Here is a 26,553-nt window from a genome sequence, read left to right on the forward strand (position 1 = left end):
CACCTGAGAATATGTGATGCAAGATACATATTGGAAGACGTTTTATATGCAAAGCCTCATATAAGAGGCATATACAAAGGGCCAAGAAACATCATTTTTGCTTTTTATTAGTTGACTACTTCCTTACCGACAAACTTGATCCCCAAACTGCCAGTTCATGAATCCTAGATGTACAAGTGCCCAGGCATGGCACCACAGATCCAAAGAACTCAGACTTGATGATACACAACTGAGTCTTTATTCAACACCTCAAGACAATTTCAGTCTAAAAGAAATTTCCCTAAAAGGAAGCAAAAGCTGATTGCAGGAACCCCAATTGGAGATTAAATGAGTAACTCCTTTCTCCTTGCAGACTTCAGTCTTCTAAAGCTTGCTTTGTAAATTAAAACTTTCTATTTAATGTCAAAAATTACTACAGAAACCCCTTGACATGATGGTAGCTGAACCATTAACCAGAGTACAAACAATGCTTGCTGGACATGGCTTTACAGTCTGAAGTCCCAGATTAGAAAACCGTGCTTTGAAGTGTCCAGTACTCCTCCCCGTCCTGCCACAACCCACAGACCACTCTCACCCAAACCGCCCTGTAGCAACTATTATGTCCAACTGAATCTTCAGCATTAGCAATCCTAGTCTCTGATTCTCTTTCTCCTTTGAGCTGTAGTTTAAACTTACCAAATTTTTCAGTTGTCTCCCACATCTGTCTAATATTCCTAATCAGTTTAGATTTCCCAAAGATAGAAACAGGGCATTTTACCTTTTAATATTCCTTATGAAAATTCCTTAGAAATTACTTAATGAAACTGCATGAATTACGGAATTATTAATAAACAATTATAGGATGATACAAGTATGTCTTTAATGTTTCAATATTTAAGAATATATACAAAAAATTAAACAACTCAGTTTTGATTATTATATCAAAACTATAATACATTTTGCAATAAAATATATTATTATAATTAAAATAATTCTATTTGTTTTCCAAAATTACATTTACTTACTAGATTAATTTTTTAAAGGGGGTTATATAGCAGTAGTTTGATTGGTTATATTCTGAAAAAAGAATGACACATTTTCTCTTATTCTTTCAAGAAAAGGATCTGTAAGATTTAAATGATCTCCAGAAAAATGTTTCCATTGCTTCAGCTGTGACATGGAGACAGGTTTCAGGGAGTCAGACTTCTGTTGATGTGTACCAAGCTGACAATTTCTAAAGACAGGGAATTTTCCCAATGAATCACCTGAAATAAGTAAAACAATGAGGAAATCCTTAGGCCAATCAATATCCTATTACATACAATACTTTTTAAATATATAATGAGTTTATATGATTTGTTACATTTGATCACCATGGTTTATGTTAAAATAAGCAAATTCAATTAATTCATTCCTTCTACAAATATTTATAAATTGTTTACAATGTGCTGATTTGAGCAATGGGGGCCAAAATGGTGAACAAAAATAGACATGGTCTCTGTTTTCAAGGACTTTATGGTCTAGCAGGAGAAATACACATTAAACAAATTAATCATCCAAAGAGATTTATTACAGGTCCACAGTTTCTTACCTAAAAGCCTGTGGGGCCAGATACGTTTCCAAATTCAGAACATAACTGTAACAATGTGGGTTAACACTCCATAATCAAACTCATTAATATTCTGTAGCAAGGGCTTCCCTGGTGGCATAGTGGTTAAGAATCCGCCTGCCAATGCAGGGGACGTGGGTTCGAACCCTGGTCCAGGAAGATCCCACATGCCGCAGAGCAACTAAGCCCATGTGCCACAACTACTGAGGCTGCACTATAGAGCCCGTGAGCCACAACTATTGAGCCCTTGTGCCACAACTACTGAAGCCCACGTGCCTAGAGCCCGTGCTCCGCAACAAGAGAAGCCACCGCAATGAGAAGCCCACGCACCGCAACAAAGAGTAGCCCCTGCTCGCCGCAACTAGAGAAAGCCCGCGTGCATCAACGAAGACCCAATGCAGCCAAAAATAAATAAAATTAAATCTTTAAAAAAGAGAACATCAGACTGGATAAAAAAGAAAATCCAGCCTCATATTATTTACATGAAAGATACCTAAAACATAAGGACACAGAAAGATTCAAGATAAAAGAACAGAAAAAGATATACCAGACAAATACTAACAATAAGAAAGTCAGTGTATTTGCTGTACACCTGAAACTAACACATCGTAAATCCACTATACTCCAATAAAAATTTTAAAAAGTCAGTGTAATATGTTAACTAAAGACAAAATGAAAGCAAAAGACATCAGGGATAAAGCAATCACTACACAATAATAAAATAAATAAATAATAATGAAAAAATTTTTACAAAGAAGATACAAAATATATAAAGCAGAAATTGACAGAATAACAAGAAACTGACAAATCCACTGTCATACTGTAAGATTTTAACATATCTCTTTCAATAACAGATATGCCTAACACAGAATTAGGTCATTAATAGAAAAATGGGCAAATGATATGAGCAGGTGGTTCACATAAAGGAAATACAGCTCTTAACCATAGGAAAATATACCCAACTTCACTCATAATAAAGTTAAATTAAATTAAAACTAGACCAATATACCATTTGTTTTACTATCAGATTGGCAAAAATCCAAACAATTGATAATCCTAAACTGGTAAAGCTGTGGGGAAATAGTATATTGTTGGTGGGGTATAAATGATACAACCCCCAGTGGAGGGCACCTTAGCAAGATCTATCAGAATTACAAATGCACATATTCTCTGACACAGCAACACTGATAATTTACCTTATAGAGATATTTGAAGATATGGAAAAAGATGTACGAATAAAGATATATACTGACTGGAAAGAACCTAATTATACAGCTGTAAGGTCAGATGAATAAATTATGGTCTATTCATACAAGGGAGGATTATATAGCTGAGAGAAAAAAAGAATGAGGAAACTCTTTAATGATACGGGGAGATCTCAAGATACTATTCAATGAAACAGGTACAGAACTATATACATATTACACTACCCTTTATTGGGGGGAAAACTGGGCAAGAGTTCCTTGCATATGCATAAAAATATATCTAGAAGGATACACATAAAACTAATAATACTGGTTTTGCATAGGGTAGCAGGACTAGAAACTAGGCAGATGACGGCATTATGGGAGGAAGAGTTTTCACCATATACATTTTATATTTTTAAATAGTTGAGACAGGTAAATATATTATCAATTTTTCAGTTAAATTAGTAAATTTTTAAATCTGTAAAATAAGAAAAAACTAATTCGGTAACAGAAAATTTGACTAATATGGCGAACTCTAAACTAAGTAATTAAGAGAATACACATTCTTTTCATGTACAAAAATATTTACAAAGTAAACACACCAGGCCACACACCAAGTCTCTATAGTTTCCAAAGAATCAATATCATGCAGACCATATTTGTGACTACAGTGCAGTAGCTAAAATTCAATAACAAAAACTAAAATACATCATAAAACATACTTTTAAACACCTCTGAGCCAAAGAATAAATTATAATGAAAAAAAATATTTAGAACTGAATAATAAAAAGACTGCATATCAAAATTATGAGATTCAGCTTAGACGAAAATTTACAGCCTTAAATTCCCATTTCAGAAAAGAGGACTGAGAGCCATTAAGCTAAGGATTCAGCTTTAGAAAATAAGAAAAAAAAAATTTAGATAAATACAGGGGAAAAGAGAAATAATAAGAGAAGAAATTACTAAAATGGAAAAATCATACTATAGAGAAGATCAGTGTGGATTATATAAAATGTAAATTCTTCCATGTTAGTCTTATACAGTTTTACTTCTTAAACCCATCTCAACACAATTTATCAAGTGATTTCCAACTACTGGACATTGGTTGCTCAAGTGCTACTCCTGATCCAGTACCTATTTGAATGGTATTAATTCTGGAGGGTTGATGCTTTCAGCCTCATTTAAGCAGCACGAGCAGTGCATGAAGCACTGAGAAGTATGGCAGCCCATGCTTACTGCCCCATAAAATATGACCTCATTAGGAATAAGTTCTACACAAAATAAACAGTAGGATTATTCTGTCAAGTGTTATGTTTTTTGTGAAACAGAAATAAGGATTAAAAACATTTCCCTAATTCTGAAGTCATTATTATCAGGATTTGAAAGATTTTACCAATAGGCCAAATTTTTCACAACTGATTCGGAAATAAGAAGCTAAATTGAGAGAACTAATAAGGTTCTAACTAAAATTTTCTCAAATACCCATGTGGCAGCTGCCCTGTGACCTGAGGAAAAAAGAAAACTAACATATGCAAGGGGTAAATATTTTAGTTATTCTGTATTTAAATATTTTCAACTACTAAAGGGAGACCAATTAACTTTACCATCATAACAATTAAAATACAACTAACCTGTATGATTTTCTCCTGTACATTCACAGTCAAGCAGGTCATGAGTAACACAATGTGAACTTTCATGTAATGTGAACAAATTTTTAAGTTCTTCTACTGAAAACTGAATATGATCACATGTCTTGGTTAGGTCTACAACTGCCCCAGAAAGACCTTGCTTACTGATCTGCCTTTGATAGATCTTTTCTTCTATTGTACCTGAAGAGAAAACATTCATTAGATTTCCTTCAGATCTTTACATGTTATTTTTGTAGGGTAAAGCATGTTTCTTAGTATACTAGCTAACAAAATAACAGTATTCCTGATACTGAAGCACAGATTAACAAAAAAAAAAATCTTTAATTATTCAAAGGGAATACATTTTTGTCACACTGAAGGGTTATTACCTGTGGTTAGGAGTCTGTAAATATGTACGGGATGTTTCTGACCATCTCTCCACACTCTAGACATTGCCTATAGAAAATTAATGAGAATTCTGAGAGTACAAGCAGAAACTAATTATAACCCTTCCCACATAAGCAACTTGCATTAATACAATTAAGATTAGGAATTCTAGATTTCACTTACAGCTTCAAAAAACAAAGCCCAGGCATACCTAAGCATTCTCCACTTCAAATTTTTTTCTTGGGATAAAGAAAGGGATGAATGAACACTCACTGTGGTACTGTAAAATAATTACAGGGTGCCATGCAACAGTGAGAGGGTCTATCTGCATCAAAAAATGGGACAGCAAGTTTGGGCAGTAAGAATGCAAAGAATCAAGTATAGCATAGCATGGAGGGTTTATTCTCAGTCCAAGAGGCTAATGATTCACCCCTAAGGAATCCCTAGGATACCTGCAATCAGCTCAGGCTCTACGCAGATCTCTGTGGTGTTAGGATTTATCAATGATACTGTACAGTAAAAGGTTGATGTTCAAACTTTGCACATTCCAAAGAAAAGTCTGGCCTTCAACCAGCTCCTGGAAGCCCTGGAGTATCCTGCCCGATAAGAGCTTCTTAGTTTACCTGGGGCCTTGGGCCACACCAAGTAGTTTATGCTAACAGTGTGATTTAGGTGGGGACTTGGGCCAGTTGACCTCTGCAGGGATTGAAGACTGAGCAACTAAGGTCAGTCACACAGGTATCCATGCCTACATGACTGACCTCCAACAAAAACTCTGGACACCAAGGCTCAAGTGAACTTCTCTGGTTGACAATATTCCATGTGTTGTCACTCATTAATGTTGGGAAAATTAAGTGTTGTTCCATACAAATCTAGTGGAAAAGGACAACTGGAAGCTGTGCCTGGTCTCTCCTGGACTCTACCCTATGCACCTTCTACCTGTGTTGATTTTAGTCTGTATTCTTTCACTGTAATAAAACTTAACTATGAATATAGCTGTTTTTCTTGATTCTGTGAGTCTTTCTAGTGAATCATTGAACCCGAGGGTTGTCTCCAGGTCTCCTAACACAGATACCATATGAGGTGCAAATCCATAGGTAGAAATCTCAAAATACATGAAAATGGACTGTATTCTGAAGAAAACCAAAGGCTGCTTCTGAAATATTTCCCTAAATAAGCTAATTTTATATCTTTACCATACCCTGCACAAACGCTGATCATAGCACCCATAACACTTTATTGTCTTCCCCTGATGGTCATGAGGATCCTGAAGGCCCAACTACACAGTATATTAGAGCCTGGTTTGGGTGTGAATCCTGGCTCTGCCTCTTATAAGCTATGTGACTGAGAACAAACTTCCATATCTTTATCTGTAAAACAGGGCTTAGAATATCCACACTTGTAGGATTATTGTGAAGATTAAACAGATGTAAAGCACTTAGCAGAGTGCCTGATACAAAATAAGGGTTCAATACGCAGCAGTTATTATACATCATCATCATCCTCGTATCCCCAGCAGGCCCTGTATCCCCCATAGGCATTCTATAATGTTTGTTTAATACATAAACAGTCCTACCTGGATATCAGTGGCTGGATTCCAATCAATGTCATAGAGAATTAAGTGAGATCCTCCAATAAGGTTAAGTCCCACACCACCAGCTTTTGAACTTAACAAAAAAATAAAATCAGAAGAGTATTTACTATTAAAGCCATCAACAATTTGTTGCCTTTGAGAGATCTGTGTTTGTCCATCAAGTCTTGTATAAGCATATCCATGACGCTTGCATACTTCTTGTAAAATATTCAAGGTTTGTGTATAGTTGGATACCAACACCACCCTGTCAATCAAAAAGAAAGAATCTTTATACACAATTTAAAAGCAATATTAGATTTTTTTAATTGAAGGAAAATACCACAATAATACTATCACTGATATTTACAGAACATCCAACAATGACCTTGTACAATTAAAACACAGATTCTCCTTCAAATTCAATTTTAAAATCAGTATCTAAGAGGGAATTCCCTGGCCATCCAGTGGTTAGGACTCTACACTCTCACTGCTGAGGGCACAGGTTCAATCCCTGGTTGGGGAGCTGGGATTCCCACAAGCCACGTGGCCAAAAAAAAAAGTCAATATCTAAGAGACTTCCAGCATCAAGATGGTGGAGTAAAGAACTTTCTGCTTTCTTTACCTCTCTTAAGTCACCCTAAGAACAGCAGGAAAATAAGAAACAGAAAGACAAACTCTATCTTTAATGAAACAGGAGACATTTATATACGAAAACAGAGAATAGTGGAATGGTGACCTGCTTAGGAGTACAAAGAAAGTGAAACTTAAGTGCCCAAAGAAAGAGATTCCAGTAAGAAACAGGTACAAGTTCATTCACACCATATACTCTCATAAAGCCAGCTCAGAAGAAAGGAGTTTAGACTGGAGCACTGGTAAGTAGAACTCAGGCCCTCATCCCATGTAACTAGTTGACTTTTCTTTCTCAACTAGAATGTTTATTCTCTGGAGAAAGTAAACCAAAGAAACTTAGACCAGGGAACTCTAGAAGGCAGGGATATAGTGACAAACCAAAATGAAGGTCTGCAAAATGGATGGTAAGATTCCAGTCCCCCTTTTCTGCCAACTCCCAGAACACCAGCAGCAAAGCATTCCACACCCCAAGAAAGATATTATTGGAAGATTCACCTCTGGAATGACTCATTTGAATGACCCCAGAGAAAAGGTCCACAGATAGGGAATCCCCAAATAAAAAAGCCAGCTCGCTACCTGTTACCTAACGCAGGTCAGCAGTCCACAAGCCCTGCCCATGCACACAGAGCATTCAGTTAGTGTTTTACTGCCTTACTCTTAAATATAAATGGACACCAAGGGCCACCAGCTACTTGAAGCCAGCCTCCAACACGAAAAATAGAAACCAAAACAAATAAACAGAAAAAAAGAAACATGAATAAAACAGAGCAATGGAGGAAACAGAAGACAATTTTAAGGAAATAATTAATACCCTCATATAAGAGATAGCATTCACAAGAAGAGGTGGCAATAAAAAAGAACAATCAAGAATAAGAAAATTATCTTGGAAATTTAAAATGACAGCCCAAATAAAAATTTAATAGGAGATTTAGAAGAAAGAAAGAGAATCTTCCCGTAAATAGATTAAAAAGGAAAAGTGATGACCAATAGGAGAGGAAAGAAAAAAGAATTATAGAATCAATCCATGAGGTTCAATATATGACTGACCGAAATTCCAAATAAAACAAAAGAAAATTGTTTTCTGAAAGAGGCTGCTTCCCAGACATGGGATCTTCAGATTAAAACGACTTACTATAGAGTTTTCAGTTCAATAAATGAAAACATGATCCATATTAAGGCACATCAAGATTATAACTCAGGACTTCCCTAGTGGTCCAGTGTTTAAGACTCTGCGCTTCCCCTGCAGGGGGCAAGGGTTCAATCCCTGGTCAGGGAAGTTCTGCGTGCCACCAAAAACTAAATAAATAAAATAAAATAAAAGCCATGGGAAACTATCAAAAAGCATTGTCATATTAAAAAAAAAGATTATAACTCAATGTATAAAGAATGAAGAAAAATTGCTAGAGTTTTTCATGAAGAAAATATGTAAAAGACAAGAGATAGCAGTATAAATACATGGTCTGGCAACATACTATGGGAGCTGGTGATTGAGAAACAGGATGCAAAGGGGGAGAGATGGAACTATGAACTCCTGTCTTTTTTAATGATAAGCCCTTTTAACATTTTGATAAAATAAAAATTTTAAACAATAAAATATGGTAAAAAGTAAAACCAGAATTTATCTAATAGCTAAAGTTTGATAAATTAAGCAAAAAATAAAAAACAGATCAAGAATATTTCCTACAAGTTTTATAACTAGTGGGATAATTATTAGCACTAGAAATTTTTAAAATAAAGCAAATGTTTAACAGTTAGAATTATCTTAATTATCTATGCTAACAAGGTAAAGATCATGTATATTTGTATTCCTGTATCAGTTACCTTTGGCTACATAACAAACCAAACCAAAATTTAGTGGCTTAAAACAGCAACCATGTATTTTATATTTAGCTCACAATTCCGTAGGTTGGCAATTTGGGCTGGGCTCAGCTAAGAGGTTCCTCTGCTGGTCGTGGCTGTGCTGACTCAAGCATCTGCAGTCAGCTGCCAAGTAGACTGGGAACTGGCTGACTGGTGAGGGGCCTCGGCTGGGAAGCCTCATCTGAGTTTCTCAGGTCTCTTACCCTCTAGCAGGCTAGCCCAGGCTTATTCACACGGTGACAAAAAGTTTCCAGGAAGCACAAAGGAGGACCAGCCCCACGGCACAAGATCTTTTCAAGCCTCTTCTTGTGCCATGTTTGCCAGCACCTCATGGACCAATTCAGATCACGTGGCTGAGCTCAGAGTCAGAATGGTAGATCACCCAAAGTTACCCAGCAAAGGAACATGGATATAGGGAGGGAGAACTTAAGACCATTTACGCAATCTGCCAAAATTCCTATACTAATAATTCAGTCATTTTTCCCTTCCTTTTCTATACTATTACGGGGATGAATAACATTATCTAAACATAGTTTTGCTGATACAACTTTACTGGACTGGAGGAAATCTGGCTTTAGAATATTTTCCCCCAACAAGTTCTTACAAGGCTAGATGTAGATTGATGGGATAGGTGACTATCTTGGTAAAGAGCCTTGGACAATCCCCTTCCAGAGGTCTAGAGCCCCGCCACACATACATACCACTTTCAAACAAGGCTATTATTTTTATGGTCACTATACTGTCCCTGAAAGCAGTTGAAATCTGTAGGCAAGGCTGCCATGTCAGGTACAGTGCAAGCTGCACCCAGCACAAGAGTGTCCAACCAAGAGATGCACGGGGGGTGGAATTCGGCATGAACTCTACTCTCCAAGCCATGAAGCCTAGTGCGTGAATGCAACAACCAGGAGGGAAGAGGAACTTTTTAAATTTTGAAGTATTCTTTTAAAAAATTCCATAAAAGGGCCACCAGCCAGACAAGCCAGGAGTTCTCAGATATGCCTCCACCCAATTCTAATTCATCTCAATATGCACAAAAGCACTGTAGAAGAGTTCTGCCTGTAGACCGAAAATAGAACTGTCCAGTTCTAGTTAACAATAACACAGTAGATCAGGTGTAGACAGTAATACTATCCCTGAAGTCAAACACTGTGAGCAACTTCTAGCTACGTATTTTAAAGGTTTAGGAGATGTTTGTGCATAGGCAGCTCAGATGTGGAAAACCTGGCCTCTATACCCAATTGGCCATTAAAAAAAAGGGGGGAGGGGACTACAATTCAATAACAACAACAAAAAAAAAACAACCCAATTAAAAAAAATGGGCAAAGGACTTGAACAGACGTCTTTGAAAGAAAATATACAAATAGTCAACAAGTACATTAAAAGATGCCCAACATTACTAATTACTAGGGAAATGCAAATCAAAACCACAATGAGATATCATCTCACACCCGTTAGGATGGCTACTGTCAAAAACAAAACAAAACAGACCACAAAATAGCAAAGCTGGCGAGGTTGTTGAGAAGTTGGAACCTTTGTCCACTGTTAGTGAGAATGTAAAATGGTGCGGCCGCTACGAAAAAGATTATGGAGGTTCCACAAAAAATTAAAGAGAGAATTATCATATGATCCAACAATCTTACTTCTGGACATATTTTCAAAGGAACTGAAAACAGGGTCTCAAAAAGGTGTTGGTACACCCATGTTCACAGCAACATTATTCATAATAGTCAAAAGGCAGAAGCAACCCAACTATCCATCAACAGATGAATGGGTAAACAAAATGTTATATATATGCAGTGGAACACTACTCAGCCTTAAAAAGGAAAGAAATTCTGACATGCTACAACATCGATGAACTTTGAGGACACTATGCTAAGTAGAATAAGCTGGTCATAAAAAGACAAAACATCGTATGATTTCACTTATATAAGGTGCCTACAGTAGTCAGATTCATGGAGACAGAAAGTAGACGGGTGGTTGCCAGGGGCTGGGAAAAAGCAGGAATGGGGAGTTGTTGTTTAATGGGTATAGCTCAGTTTTGCAAGATGAAGAGAGTACTGGAGATTGGTTGCACAACAGTGTGAGTATACCTAACACTCATGAACAATACACTTAGAAATAATTAAGATAGTAAATTCATGTTATGTGTATTTTACCACAATTTAAAAAGAAAGGTCCATCTCTTCAGATAATGTGAAGCACCAGAACAGTCTGTGCCACTGATGGAAGTGCTATTTCTTCTTTCATCGGACAAGGCAGGATTCAGTTTTCTTAGGATACACAAGCAGTCAAAATGACTCCAACCCAACCCCTACCCCCAAATTACATTTTTCTTCCTCGTTCCTTCCTTTCCCACCACAAGAGGGGAACTTTCCTCTAGAACATCTTCAAGGATAAATTCTCACACCTACAGTCACACTTGATCTCTTCCCATTTCCTCTAAAATTCTGTTCACTCATATTCGTTGTCCAACAATAACCACCTATCCCATGTTCAGAAAAAAAGGAAAAACAGAATCCAGTGAAGACAAGATGCAAATAAAAGTCTAACTAAAAGTTCATACTCTAAGTTCAAACTGGGTCACAATCTGCATATATATATATATACACACACACATACATTACACACTCTTGTATATATAAAATATTATCTAATAAAACATTTTAATCAAACTGTATTAAAGAGTTCATAGAAAGTTTCCTTATTTTAGTCACTTCATTATTATGAAAAATAAATCTAAAAATTTTCACAAGTCAAATGATACTATTAATGCTCCAAAGGGGTTAAGTAGATTCCTTGACAATTAAATATAATTATTATTTTGCAATCTTTTCTCTGTATTTTTGCCTTAATTCAAAAACAGTTTGAATACCTCCTACAAGAATAATTAAGACATAGTCCCTGCACTATAGGTGCTGACACAGAAGAGAATTAATGATTACAATATAACGTGAGAAGAGCTCCATTAGAGGGAGGTACAGGATGCTAAGGGAGTACACAAGAGGGGCATCTAACTCACTATGAGGCCAGTGGCTTCTAAGAGGAGAAAGCATCCGAGCTGAGTCTTAAAGAAGAGAAAGTTGGTCAGAAGAACGAGAAGTGGAGGTACACCAGGCATAGGAACCTGAAACAGGTAAGAACAGAGGTGAGAAGTAGAGCAAATTGCCGGTCTTGCAAATAGTCTGGTATGATTTGACCACATGATAAGTGTGAAGGAGTCAAGAGGTATGAGGCTGGAAAAGGAGGCACCACCCAGGTCATGAAGAGTCTTGCTCAATGTGCTATAATTTAGAAATTTCTGGAAGGCAACTAGGAATCTTTGAATGATTTTTAAGAAAAGGAGTAACATGTTCACATTTGTATTTAATATAATTTAGGGCAATATTGATATGCAATGGGATTGAAAGTAAGAGGGACATAATTTATAAGAGACCACCACAAGCCAATCAGTAATTACAAGAATCAAAACAAATATCTTGGTGCTGTACAGCAGTAATTAACACAACATTATAATTCAACTCTACGTCAATAAAAAATAAATTTAAAAAAATTTAAAAATTAAATTTTTAAATAAAATTTAAAATAGTTACTAAAAAAAAAATCTTGGTACCTGAAAGGAAATGGATTCCTGAAATTAAGAAATAAAATCAATAGAATAGAATGTAGTGACTGATGACACTGGGAAAGTGAAGGAGAAAAGTAAGTCTAGAATGACGAGTGTTTTTTGCTTGCATTATGGTACCATTCATCAAGCCAAGGAATAATGAAAAAGGATCAATCTTGCAATGGCAAAATGATAAAGCTGGTTTAGTACACGAGAAGTTGAGGTCCAGACAGATTTAGATGTCCATTAAATAGAAAGAAGGATGTGGAAACTAGAAGAGAGGCTTGGACTAGAGATACAGATTTTGAATCAACACCATGTGGATGATAGCTGAAACTACGAGTAGAGCTAAACCAGGAAGGGTGCTTAGAGTGAGAAGGAGGCTGAAGACAAAGCCCTCAGGAGTATCAACGTTTCAGGACAGAAAAAGAACAAAGGATTCTGAAAGTGATAAAGAAATGAGTTAGGTGTTATAATATCAAAAGACATCTCTAGGGTTTTTAAAATATATGTATTTACATTTAGTTTTTCTTAAATAAAAGCTTACAGACACATTGTTAATGATAAGTTTACAAAAGACTGGGAGCTAACCATGCCCCCAAAGAAGAAAACAACTTATTTTTAATGTTTTCTTCTTTTCAAAAAGAGGCAGTGAGGGGAGGGAATAAGGACAGAGTCTAAGCTGAAATTCCATAAGCACTTACAAGTGGTTTATTAAATTGACTTCTTACTTTTCATCAGGACAAAGTTCGTGGATAACAGCTAAGAGCTTTGACAGCACCTGTAGTTTTCCTGACTCTTCCTCAGCAAACATGAGTGGGTTGTAATCAGCGGGAAACACATTTATCAAGCCTTCATATAGATTCCTTTCTTCATTCTCATCCCAAGTTGAGCTGCATTCTTTTTCCTGTTCAAAAGGATGCCTGTCAACACTGGTTCATGTTTTTTTAATCGGAAGGGAAAAAATGCTAAAATTATGGGGAAAAAACTGAAGATTAATAGCTACCTGAAAAGCCCAATCTAATTGCTATGTTAATCTTCATAGGTCACAATTTGGTCATTTTTGATTACAGAGCAGTTCTAATGCTGTCTCCAAATGCCTGTTCCCTGAACCCCACAAGCGCAGTATCATTGCCGATGTGTGATTGATGGGGAGGTGGGTAGCAGAGAAATAAACAGGAGGAAAATAGAGGGCAAACAGTTCTAGGAAATCTATCCTCTCCAAAACCCTGAGACCTCATCATTGCTACCTTTTTCTCTCTTCTTCCCCCCTTCCCTCCCTGCTATTACTTTTCTCTCCCAGTTTGCAGGCTCACACAGCACCTCCCAGGTGATACTCAAAATCAAGCACAACAGTCCACTCAATCTTATCAATTTCTTCTACAAGAAGGAACAAGTCTGCCAATAAGTTAACAGAGAAATCTATTGTTATTTATAATATTTTGTTTATTTTACCAATAGTTTTTATATAATTTTATTCCAGAGAGATTATCACCACCTCTGAAATTCCCCCTCAAACTGCCTAGCTGACATGTGAACACATACTGGAGATTACATTTGTTAATGACTGCATCACTTTTTCAGATAAAATTTCTGGGATTGGCAGTTCTCCTCACTCTCTCCCACATTTACCAGATTTATCATTGTTCTTGAAACTTTGTTCAACCTACTACCCCTGCCCGGCATACGCCATCTTTTTTTTTGCCCAATTATCCCAATCCTATAAATACTTGAGGGCCCAGTGCAAATTCCACCTGATTACTCACATGCCCCCTTTTGGGGGGCATTGACTTTTAACCTTTATGGTTACACAGTACATTTCAACTTCAAATTTATTTAATTATTCAATTAACTATATACTTTTTAAAAATAATTCCCTAATGTTTTAATGTGTGTTGTAATCCTTTAATAATACTAGAAACATCTTAAGGGCAGTGAATCAAGTAGTATAAAATGCTGGGCACAAAGTACTAATTTTAATCTGGCTTATTCCCAAAACATAGCAATAGTTGGGTAAAGTCACTTGATTAAAAATACTTGGAACCCTAAGATATTTACATAACTGGGATACACATGAGAGGAGAGATGGTTGCTGGCTGCTTTGGGTTAGGTTTCCTAAAATGCCTACACCTTGGCGAGGTTATCAAAGGACCACAGACCCAGGGTCTAATCTACAGCTTTTCATGTTCAGAAACTTACATAAGCTTAAGCTCTAGGGAAATGAGCCATACTAACCAAATTAAGAGACTGAATAAATCAGAATATATATTTATTGACCTATAAATGAGACCTGCCTGTTTAAACCAACTGGTCTATGCATTCTGTCCTATGAAAGGTGCATGGGGAAGCAAATCATTAGCAGAAAGTTGTCTGGTGAATATTAAATCAAAATACAAGGGAGATGAATGATCTTAATGCACAAGTTCTTAGCCAGGAACACATAATCAGAATCACTTGGGAGAACTTTTTTAAAATCTTCATGACTGGGTCCTACTCTCAGAGAATCTGAATCGGCTCATATGTGTCTAGGCTGGACAAATGTAGTCTTAAAAGCTTCCCTGAAGACTGTAATGTATAATCCTAATTAAGAATCAACTAACAGACAATATCTTTATGCTGAGACAGCCTGATGCGTGGAGGTGCATTACAGAGATTTACCAGTTAGATTCCTCACATCAACTAGACAGGGCAATCTCTTCTCTGACTCTCTGCAACCCAATACTCTTCAGTTATGAGTTGTAATATTCAGTTATAGTTGTAATAAAAATTCATCAGATAGCCACAATAACATTATCGGGAAGTTATTATTGTCTCTGTGTTTCAGTTAAGATAAACTGAGGCTCACAGACACAACCTGGCCATGGTTAAACTTGTCTGTAATTAAACAAGTAGTAGAGTAGGGACTGATACCTAGTTCCAACACCAAAACAGAAAACTCTCACTATACCCCAAACTGCCTTATGTTCATTAATATCCAAATGGTCAGGTCAACTATGTAGCCATTAAAAGTCATACTTGTAGAAGGCATCTAATTTGGGGAAATGTCCACAATTTATTTAGTAATAATAATAGATTTTTAAATAATAAGCATAGCATCATTAGAATTAAGTTCCTCTAGAAAAGACTACTTATGGGTATCTTTGAGTCCGTTTCCTCACCCAAAAATGGGGATGGTAACAATAGTACTTACTCCATAGAATTTTGTGAAGAATAAAAAAAAAATACTAGAAAAGTACTTAGTGTTTGGTACACGGTGTTTAATAAGTATTAACTAAGATTATTAATACCAAATGTGGTTTTCTGTGGCTGGAGAGCTTTATCTCTTTATGACAAATTATTCAAAGTGGTATTACCAGGTCACAAGATACATTAAATTTTAAGGTTTTTGATACATATTGCCAAACTGTCTCCCAGTTGTACCAATTTACATTGTAACCAGTAGATGATCTTTACTTTCTTCTTTGTGATTTTTTGAATTTTATAGATTTCCTATAACAATCATGTATTACTTTTATGAGGAAAAAATAAATTATTTCTTAATGGTAAATTTTGTATTTGTTAGCTCCAAACAAACTGACTGGCTGTATTAATATAAAATAGGAAGGGAAACCAGGACCGAGCATTAGATGAGGCGCCAAAGGGCAGGGGGCACAAACTCTAGAAGGCAGAGCCTCAAGCCCATTTCATCCCTCGTTCAGCTCTATGAATATGGTCATGCTCTGAAGAACAAGTAGAAGGCTGGATAAACTCTAAAGAAGAATCACACTGAAGAGGCTGCACAGCTTTTGGAAAACCCACAAATGCAACCCCAGGGATTAGTCCAATCTGCCATCTTAGGTTCACATGACATAGAACCCTCAGCTCATATTCCTGACGTAGGCTCATACACTACTTACCTTTACTGAGTTGAACAAAAGGCAGGGGTGATTGCACAGTTTTTTAAGAGCTCCAATACATATTAGATGAGAACTATTTTCCAACAATCCTTGAAGACAGAATCTGACAGCCTGAGAATTCAACAGTTTTCGATAAAGTTCAATCTGTAGGGCTCCTGGTCGGCAAAAGACTACATTCTCTATCTTAGGTGGGAGATATTTATTTATGACTTCTTGGGTTCTTCTAAGGACAAAGAGCCCAGTGAGGCAAGTAAGTTCAGCTGCTCTTCTCTCTCCTAACTCCTTTTCTTCCTATGGAAAAACAGCAGACTTAAAAGTGTTTTAGAAAACAAAACAAACAAACAAAAAAAACACACTGGGCTGGCCAAAAAGTTCCTTCAGTTTTTAAGTAAAAATAAAAGACACATTTTTCATTCTCACCAAGATCCTTATTGAACAACATATTCACTGTTTTGTTCCACTACCTTCTGTCATTTTTCAGGCAACTTCATAATTCCATCTTCCCAAAACTTTATGTCTTTTTGAGCAAAGAACTGTTCCAGGTGCGTTTTACAGTCTTCTAGGGAAGTGAACTTTTTTCCCACTAAGAGAATTTTGTAAAGACTGAAATAAATGGAAATACTAAGGTGCAATGTCTGGTGAATACGGCAGATGAATCAGAACTTCCCAGCCAAGCTGTAACAGTTTTTGCCTGGTTATCAAAAAACATATGTTCTTGCATTATCCTGATGGAAGATTATGCGTTTTCTGTTGACTAATTCCGTATGCTTTTCGTCAAGTGCTGCTTTCGGGTGGTCTAATTGGTAGCAGTACTATTGGAATTAACCGTTTGGTTTTCTGGAAGGAGCTCATAATAGAGGACTCCCAATCCCACCGTATACACACATCACCTTCTTTGGATGAAGACCGGCGTTTGGTGTGGTTGGTGGTGGTTCATTTCACTTGCCCCACGATCTCTGCCATTCCACATTATTGTACAGTATCCACTTTTCATCGCCCGAGACGATTTGTTTTAAAACTGGAACGTTTTCATTACATTTAAGTAGATAATTGCATGTGGAAATACAGTCAAGAAGGTTTTTGTTTGTTTGTTTGTTTGTTTTGCTTAACTTATGTGGAACCCAAACATCAAAGTGATTAACAAAACCAAGCTGGTGCAAATGATTTTCAATGCTTAATATGGATATTTTCAGTATGTTGGCTATCTCCCATGTGGTTTAATGTTGATTAATTGTTCTCAATTAATGTCTTGATTTGATCGCTATCAACTTCAACTGGTCTACCCGACCATGGAGCATCATCCAGCAAGAAATCTCCAGCACGAAACTTCGCAAACCACTTTTGACACATTCAGTCAGTCACAGCACCTTCTCCATATACTGCACAAATCTTTTTTTTCATTTCAGCTGTGTTTTTACCTTTCTTGAAATAAGAAAGAATAATATGCCAAAAATGTTGCTTTTTTCTTTCATCTTCAATATTAAAATGGCTACACAAAAATCACCAATTCTGATAAGTTTTTTTTAAATGCACGCTGATATGACAGCTGTCACAATACAATCTAACAAAATTGTTTCGAATGAAGTTAAAGACAACTAAGCGCTACTAGAGCCAAATCTTACAGAAAAAAATCAAACGAACCTTTTGGCCAACCCAGAACATGCAGTTAAATGAACATTAAATATTTTTTAATGATCAACCATTTACTAATTGCTTCCCTTCAGATTTTTTTTAAATAAAAGAAATGAAATACAGTTTAGAATAGAAAAATCAACAATCATCTCTTTAAATGTTTAGCATAATCATTTAATTAAGTGAAGCCACAGTCTCCGAATCCTTGTTTGTTTGGCTATTGCCACCATTGAGAACCACTGGAAATCAATAATCCACAAACTGAATTGTCTGAAAGTAAGCTTTTATGAGAAGACTGTAACAGTATATGGTCTTAAAATCATTATCAAAGCACTAATAGAGCAAATTCTTGGAAGAAAATATTTTAACAAGTAATTGATCCTAAAACTAAGTTTACAAGAAATTATTGGCACAAGGTACTGCTGACTCTTTCAAAATCATTACACATTGTTCGTAAAATAATAGTACATTTTTAAAGTCAAAATACAGTATGAATGAAATTTATGTTTACGTTCTCTACATAGGGGACTTCCCTGGTAGTGCAGTGGTTAAGAATCTGCCTTTCAATGCAGGGGACACGGGTTCGATCCCTGGTCCGGTAAGATCCCACATGCCACGGAGCAACTAAGCCTGTGCGCCACAACTACTGAGACTGTGCACCTAGAGCCCATGCTCTGCAACAAGAGAAGCCACCGCAATGAAAAGCCCGCACACCACAACGAAGAGTAGCCCCCCACTCGCCGCAACTAGAGAAAGCCCGGCGCAGCAGTGAAGACCCAACGCAGCCAAAAAATATAAATAAATAAAAAAATAAATTCACTACATAGAATCTTTTAAGTGTATAGAACTTCACAGGGAAGCTTAAAATAAATCCCATATGTACATATTTGTTTCTATATAAATCACAGAAAATTTCCCTTATATTTTAAAACTATTCTCAATTTTTATTACAAAATAATTGGTTCACTGGAGAAAGGTCAGAAAATATAGTTATGCAAAAATAAGAAAATTAAAGCTAACTTTCATCAACCAGAAACAGCCAATGCTGCCAAGACTTTCTATGTATATCTTCAAAACCATTTTGTTTGCATAAATATGTAAATATATTAGATATTTTATTTTTATTTGTAACAAAAACAGTATCTCAAACCACAAAGCTTCACGGGAACAACCAACCAGTTTGGCTTATCACCATATTCCCCAGTGTCTGGCACTTAGCATTTGGCCCACTTTAGGTATTTAATATGTAAGTGTTGGGTAAATAAATGAATGTGATTTTATTTTTAAATAATGTATCATAAACATTTCCCATTCTATTAAATATATGCTTAAATCATTATTTTTCCTTTAATTTAATTTTATTTATTTTTGGCTGCGTTGGGTTTTCATTGCTGCACGCGGGCTTCCTCTAGTTGCGGCGAGCGCGGGCTACTCTTCATTGTGGTGTGCAACGTGCGCAGGCTTCTCACTGCAGTGGCTTCTCTTGTTGCAGAGCACGGGCTCTAAGCGCGTGGGCTTCAGTAGTTGTGGCTCGCAGGCTCTAGAGCGCAGGCTCAGTAGTTGTGGTGCACGGGCTTAGTTGCTCTGCGGCATGCGGGATCTTCCTGGACCAGGACTCGAACCCATGTCCCCTGCATTGGCAGGTGGATTCTTAACCACTGTGCCACCAGGGAAGCCCAATCATTATTTTTTATATAGTTCCTAGTTCACGGAAAATGCTCAGTAAATATTTATACCCAATTTTAAGGCTTTTGATACATATTGCCAAACTATCCTCCAGTCGTACCAATTTATATTCCAATCAGTAGAGAATAGTACTCCTATGTACACTTGCTATTACAACGTAAATCTAACCAACTAAAACATCAGTAGAAGAGTACGAAAGTTACTTCATGGTTATTTGGCTTACCTTTTTCAATACCAGTAAAGATGAATGTTTTTATGTGTTTTACTGTCATTTATAATTCTCTGTGAAGTGCCTATTTATGAATCTTTTTCAAGTGATAGGGTCATTTTCTTAAGTAAGATATGCAAAAGGAGTTGAACGATTGTGGGTAAAATTTTAAAAATCACTCTACTAATTTACTTTTTCCTAAATTAAAATAATACCCAAGTTATGAATGATTTTCCCAAACTGCTCATTTTTATCCTACTTATTGAAGTAAATTATACCTCAGAAGCAGAAGGTTGTCTCGATTTAATAATGGGTTCTTCATATATTTTTCTATAAGACGGCAAAGAGCCTAATATTCCTGGATTTACAAAATCAATTAATGCAAAAAATTCTTGGAGATCATTCTGAACTGGAGTACCTAAAGAGAGAAAAGTGATGAGAGGTCAAGTTTGTGTTTTACAGTATCAGGTCTTTATAGAAATTTGTACTCTCTTCCCTAAGATCACTAAATACAAGCAAAGTCTCAAACTAAGAAAGACCAGCTAAATCAAGTTTTAAAAAATTAATAATCGTACAAAATTTTAACTCTGGTTTTAACTGTGAACTGAAGTCTATTTAGTACAGCATTTTGGCTGAGAATAGGCTCTAGAGTCTGACTGCTTGGGTTCAAATCCTACCTGCATCACTTATTCTCTGAGTTACCCTGAAAAGTTACTTACCCCAATTTTATTTGCTGTAAAATTAGGATAATAATAGCAGTTCCCAGGGTTGTAAGGATCAAATGAGTTAATTCATATACTACTGTGCCTGCAGCACAATAAACGTTCCATAACTGTTAGTTGTTATTATTATAATTGTGTGACTCTGGACAAAGTTACTTAAGCTCTTTTAAGTTAAACTCGGGATTTTTTTCCTTATAAAAGTGGGAAGATAATAATTTCCCAGTGGTATTACAATGAAAAGTAAAGACAATGGATGTGAAGTGCCTGAAATTTAGTAGACACAGTGAATGGTACCTATTATTAATACCTTACAAAGTTATCAGATAAAATTGGGATCTTCATTGATCCTAAAGACTGACACAGGGGTTTCCCTGGTGGCACAGTGGTTGAGAGTCCACCTGCCGATGCAGGGGACGCAGGTTCGTGCCCCGGTCCGGGAAGATCCCACATGCCGCGGAGCGGCTGGGCCCATGAGCCATGGCCGCTGAGCCTGCGCGTCCGGAGCCTGTGCTCCGCAGTGGGAGAGGCCACAGCAGTGAGAGGCCCGCGTACCACAAAAAAAAAAAAAGACTGACACAGACTGTAATAGATTGAGATACCCTGCACATACTACATACTCAATAATATTTGGCTAACTAATTTTCAAAGAGACACTAGCATGTTTCAATAATTATAATAATATCAAGTGAACACATATATCAGCATAGTAAAACAGCATAATTCCAGAGGAGTTTCAAATAACAGACTACAAAAAGTTGTCCAAAAATATAAATAATAGAAGTAAATAAAAATGCACTTATTTCAATAACAGACAACACAAATTTTTACAATGTTAAGGAGTTTCATGATCACTTCCTTTGAAAGTCAATGCATAGACTCGAGGTTGGACCAATGCTTACTAATTTTTTTTAATACACCTAGTTAGTTCTAAATTTTTTTAGACACATCACAGAATTAGAGAAAATATATTTATGTTGGTATGCATTTTGTTAAACCTTTAAAAGAATATCCATGACAATGATTAATAAAAATAGGGGGAATGGGAAAAACAAGAAGGAAAGAAGGGAACAAAAGGTACAAGGATCATTGTGGTTGGCTTCCAGACAGCCAGCCAAATGATGAATCCAAGCTAATCATGGTAGTTCTACCCCTTCGCCAATGACTTATGTAAGAAAGGGTTTGTCTTAGACTGGGTTCTCAGAAGCAGAGCCTGAGATAAGGATTAGGCTACACATGATTAATGGAGAAATTATTCTCAAGAGAAAGGGAATAATGGAATCAGAAAATGCAGGGGAAGAAACTAACAATTTAGCTTGAGCAAAATTACAGGGAGCCTTAGAGCATAAACTACATTATAAAGGTCCTCCTGAAATTATCTTGAGGCAAAGGAGCTGGCATGTTACTTGCTCCTCTATACGAGTCAATCACTGACCAAGCTGCAGGGGAGAGAAGGACCTCTCACTCAACCAATGATAATTCTCCAGAAAAGGCAGGAGACATGGGTTGTTTAATCAACAGTTCCAGCAGCTATGGGGTGGGTCCAACAGCCCAGAAAAGGGGAGCTCGTGGGGCACCCACAGTTTCCACCAACAGCATGTGACCCATCCTGCCCAATGAGATATAAAAGGAAGTCAGGGAGGAGCCTGGGATAGTCTCCTCACTCTTAAAGATGGAGATAAAGGCAGAGCCAGCCCCTGTTCTCCTTTAAATATCACCACATCTAGATGTGATGTCTGCAACTGCTCTGGTCACTTGTTACAAGCATGAATATGAAGTCAACACCAAACATGGCATAGCAGAAAACAAAAAGAATCAGAATCCTTAACAACACTGTTGAGCTGATGTAACCCCACCCCTGGAACATGCCCTAGCTCTAGACCTGCAGTTATGTGGGAGAATAAGCACATTTGATCCACATATCTGTTACTTACACCTGAAATCACGCCAACTGATACACAAGGGAAAGAGGCAAAAGCAAAACTGGAAAAAAGAAAGGCAGACAATAAGAAGGGGATCAGGAAAAGGATTTAGGGCAGAAAATAATAAGGAAAAAGAGTAAAGAAGAAAAGAAAAGAAAAGAAAAGAAGGGCCTACAAGATAGCCAATACACTAGTATAGTATCATTCTGAGTTGTCACAAATGTTGTCTAGAAGTAGTTTAGTCCCCAGTTCGCTGCTTTTAGTATTCTTTTCTAATTCTAGACTATGCAGAACCTGTAGAAGAAGCTAAATAATATAACATTAATAAAAGTCGAGCAGCAAAGTCCTGTGACAAGAAAAAAGGAAACACTAAAGATTTTCAAGTAAAGTTTGTATGTTTACTAAAACTATTTTCAGGGCTATGGAAGTGAAACTTCTAGGGAAACTGAGAGAACTCTTTCTCTTTCCTTACCTCTATCCCAGCAATAAAAGCTTTTTCTTTGTTTTATTGTTTACTTTTTAAGGAGACATAAATCTACCACCCAACCAAAGTACTGGAACATTGCTAATAACCTACAGCTATATCCGCATCTATTATCTCCATAAAAAGCTCTAAGAGCTCTTTATACATATTCATACATGTATCTTTCCTTCAGGTCCTATAATTCCACTTCTAGGAATCTATATAGAAAAGTATGTGCTTGTAGATATCCATCACCACATTTCAAAATTATGCACTATCATAGGAAAATGTTTACATTAAGTGTATTTTGCTGTGCATGTGTGTCTATGAATAAAGACGGATTTTGTATGTATATATAAAAAAGAAATATGTATGTATGTTCTCTGTGTGCATGTGTGTGTGAGAGAATAATGAAACATGACAAAATGTTAATGGCTCATTAAGAAATTGAGATTGAAGGATGATTTCCATTCTCTAGTTTCTAAGCATGCTATAATATAGCAATATGTGTATGTATCTCTGTGTGTCTGTGATATATATTTTTAACTCTCACTTTTTAATGAGAATTTTTTCAAATCTCAGATTTTTCTTTTTTATAATATAAAGAAAGGATATCTAACATCTAATGAAGGATATCTAACATAATAAGATATTGTGGATTGAACTGTGTCCCCTCAAAATTCTTATGTTGAAGCCCTAATTCCCAATGTGAATATATTTGGAAACAGGGCCTTTTAGGAGGTAATTAAGGTTAAAGAAACTCATAAGGGTGGAGCCCTAATCCAATATGTATCCTTTCAAGAAGAGAGAAAGACATAGGGATGCACACACTCAGAGAACAGGCCATGAGAGGACCCAGCGAGCAGATGGTCATCTGCAAGGCGAGGAGAGAGGCCTCAGGAGAAACCAAACCTGCTGACATCTTGACACTGGACTTCCAGCTTCCAGAACTGTGAGAAAATACATTTCTGTCATTGAAGAAATTTACCACCCAGTCTGTGGTATTTTGTTACGGCAGCCCTAGAAGTCTAATACACCTCTATTAAATTTTAATTTAATTTTAATATTAAAATTTCCAGTAAATATTAACTATTCTTCACAGCACTGGGCTAGATAGCAGAAGGAAACAAAATCAAAATTACTTTCATTTGATTCTTAGATAGCTTCTGAGCACCTATTATATATGAGCACTGTACATACTCATATATAAATGTTACTTCCTAATAAGACACAAATCACATTGGGAGTAAGATATGCTGCCACTATAAAAAAGAAGAATTTATTCAGGCAATTCTAAGGAGATAAAAACCAATTGTAAGTAATTCTAAATGTAAGAGGTTAGTTAGTGCTAGTTTTCACCTACCTTCACAGCTCAGGAGCAACAGAGACAAGGACTGGAAAAGAGAAACAAGATAAAGAAGACAAAGTACGAATAAAGGGGGCAATGTTAATTCCTCAAAGGAAACAACTCACTGGTCATCATCAGGACAGTCCTTCTAAATGAAGTCCCAGAAGCATTTTCTACTGAAAATATTAAATTTAATTTGTAACGCTAGCTGAATTGGTATTTGCTTATAATTGAGAATATTAGTAAAACTGTCCGTTTTTGCTAAAGGACATTATCTGTTTTTCAAATAGAGGAGAATCTATTATTTTTTTATTATCTATTATTATTACCTAAAAGTAATCTTAGTTTCTCAGTCTCCCATTTTATTTTTCTTTCCCCTTCGAATGCCAATCTTTTTAACTCCATAGCTGTTAACTCCATAAGCAATATTGACCCCACATTGAGCAGTAAAAAGAAACAGTCTCTGCTTTTTTCTTCCAACACAGTGTAACTAAATTCAGCTAAATCTTTTTTTCCATTGCTTTTCTGACCCCAAGGATCTCAAAATCAAAAGCTAGTCAACAAGTATAAGGAATCCACTTAGTTTCTCAAATAGCCAAAGATACAGAAATTACCTAGATTAAGTTTTCCATTTCCCCAACTCATTTTTTTCTTTAAAAACAGCCTCTACTAAATGTTCAAAGTCCGTTTTTCTATTCTCTGGTTTCCATATCACCAGTATTACTGACAAACATTTGTTGAACATCTACTAAATTTGGGGGGCAGATATAACTGTAAGATTTGATCCCTGTCCTTTTTATCTTTATTATCTTTAAGTGACTAAATGTGAAGAATGTAAAGGTCATTTAACAGTTCCCAAAATCATTTCTAAAAAGCACATACAGTTTTAAAAATCACATTTGGTAACGGTTAATACAATCCTTCTTCACAAACTGGAAGTCAAATGATCATACATTACTTAAAGATGGGTACCCTCCACACTCCAACTCAATGAGAGCACAACAGGGGGAGTTTTCTCTGTTGCTCCAGGGCATACTTCTACCCTAAAGATGTGGAATGGAGGAATAAGCTGTTGGTCACACCCTTTCTCCCTCCTCACTTAAACTTCAGAGGAGAGCTCTGACATGCATATAGGACACATGAAGGACACCATGAGATATGATGTAAGAAGGATAATCATGCCCTGCCCATCCCTTCCAAAAGGATTAAAGATGATAGGGAAATAGAGCCTTAAGTAGAAAACGGAAGGGTCGCAAACCTTAGTAATGAATGTAACTCTCTTCTTTCCTCTGCTACCACATAAGACCAAAGTGAGGTGTGGGAGAAAAGCTACACTGAGTTATTCAGGCCTAATTCTAGTCTAGGCCTTAAGCTAAAAAGGATTGGGTAGAAACAGATTCTTGTATTTACACACAGTCTGGGCCAGAAGCTTTGGCCAGCAAAAAACCATATGCATACAGCACAAACATATAAAAATAGAGGATATTTATATTAAACACTTACCATGTATAGGGTAGTCTTCCAAGACCTTTACATGGATTAACTCATTTGACCCTCACAACAACTCTATGAAGTAGATGGTCTTACTATCCCTATTTCACACATAAGGAAACTGAGGTACAGAGAAGTATAACTTGCCCAAAGTTGCACAGCTGTAAATATCAGACTTGGAAACCAAGCACAAGCAGTCTAGTCCCATCTCCTACCTTCTTTACCATGATACCATTGTGTTTATTCCTCAAAGAATCCAAAATCTGGATTGCAGAACATTACATAGGATTTAAATAATTCAGAATCCTACCAAGACTCAACTAACATAGGTTTATTAGTATGAATTCCACTCAATACCATCAATTCTTTGGATGCCAAACATCATATTACAAGTTTTGCATATTCACTAGGCAAAAATACCATATCTCCCCAAAAGTAAATACGGACCAGTTAGAATTATCCTTTTCTCACAGGCGAGGCTAATGAGGGCTGTAGCTGTCTTAATGGTACTGTTCTTCAAACGATGCCCTTCATCACAAATTAGAAGATCAAATTTTATATTCTTAATTTGATCCAGGGAACGAAGTAACATTTCATAACTGATGATAAGAACAGAATAAAATGGAGATTTGGTGAATTCTTCTACTTTGTGGTCCTAAGAAAAAAAAGATAATATTTAACAAATCATGGGCAAAAACTGTGTGAAATCAAATTTAAGCAGCGTATTCCTG

The 26,553-nt window shown here is 36.4% G+C and overlaps 1 protein-coding gene across 1 annotated transcript in view; it reads right to left on the bottom strand.

Annotated features, from left to right (window-relative positions):
* Positions 1-251: 251 nt before the first annotated feature.
* The window catches only part of RAD54B (RAD54 homolog B), a 99,421-nt gene continuing 73,119 nt past the window's right edge, over positions 252-26,553 (bottom strand). Inside the window, exons 8-15 of the mRNA XM_060128118.1 lie at positions 26,270-26,477; positions 20,158-20,297; positions 16,354-16,644; positions 13,189-13,364; positions 6,367-6,628; positions 4,793-4,859; positions 4,407-4,604; positions 252-1,244 (exon numbers count right to left, since the gene is read on the bottom strand). Of these exons, the coding sequence (XP_059984101.1) occupies positions 1,027-1,244; positions 4,407-4,604; positions 4,793-4,859; positions 6,367-6,628; positions 13,189-13,364; positions 16,354-16,644; positions 20,158-20,297; positions 26,270-26,477 (1,560 nt within the window). The 3' untranslated portion in view covers positions 252-1,026. The remainder of the gene's footprint in view (positions 1,245-4,406; positions 4,605-4,792; positions 4,860-6,366; positions 6,629-13,188; positions 13,365-16,353; positions 16,645-20,157; positions 20,298-26,269; positions 26,478-26,553) is intronic.

Source organism: Lagenorhynchus albirostris, chromosome 17, assembly GCF_949774975.1.
Source record: "Lagenorhynchus albirostris chromosome 17, mLagAlb1.1, whole genome shotgun sequence".
Taxonomy (NCBI): domain Eukaryota; kingdom Metazoa; phylum Chordata; class Mammalia; order Artiodactyla; family Delphinidae; genus Lagenorhynchus; species Lagenorhynchus albirostris.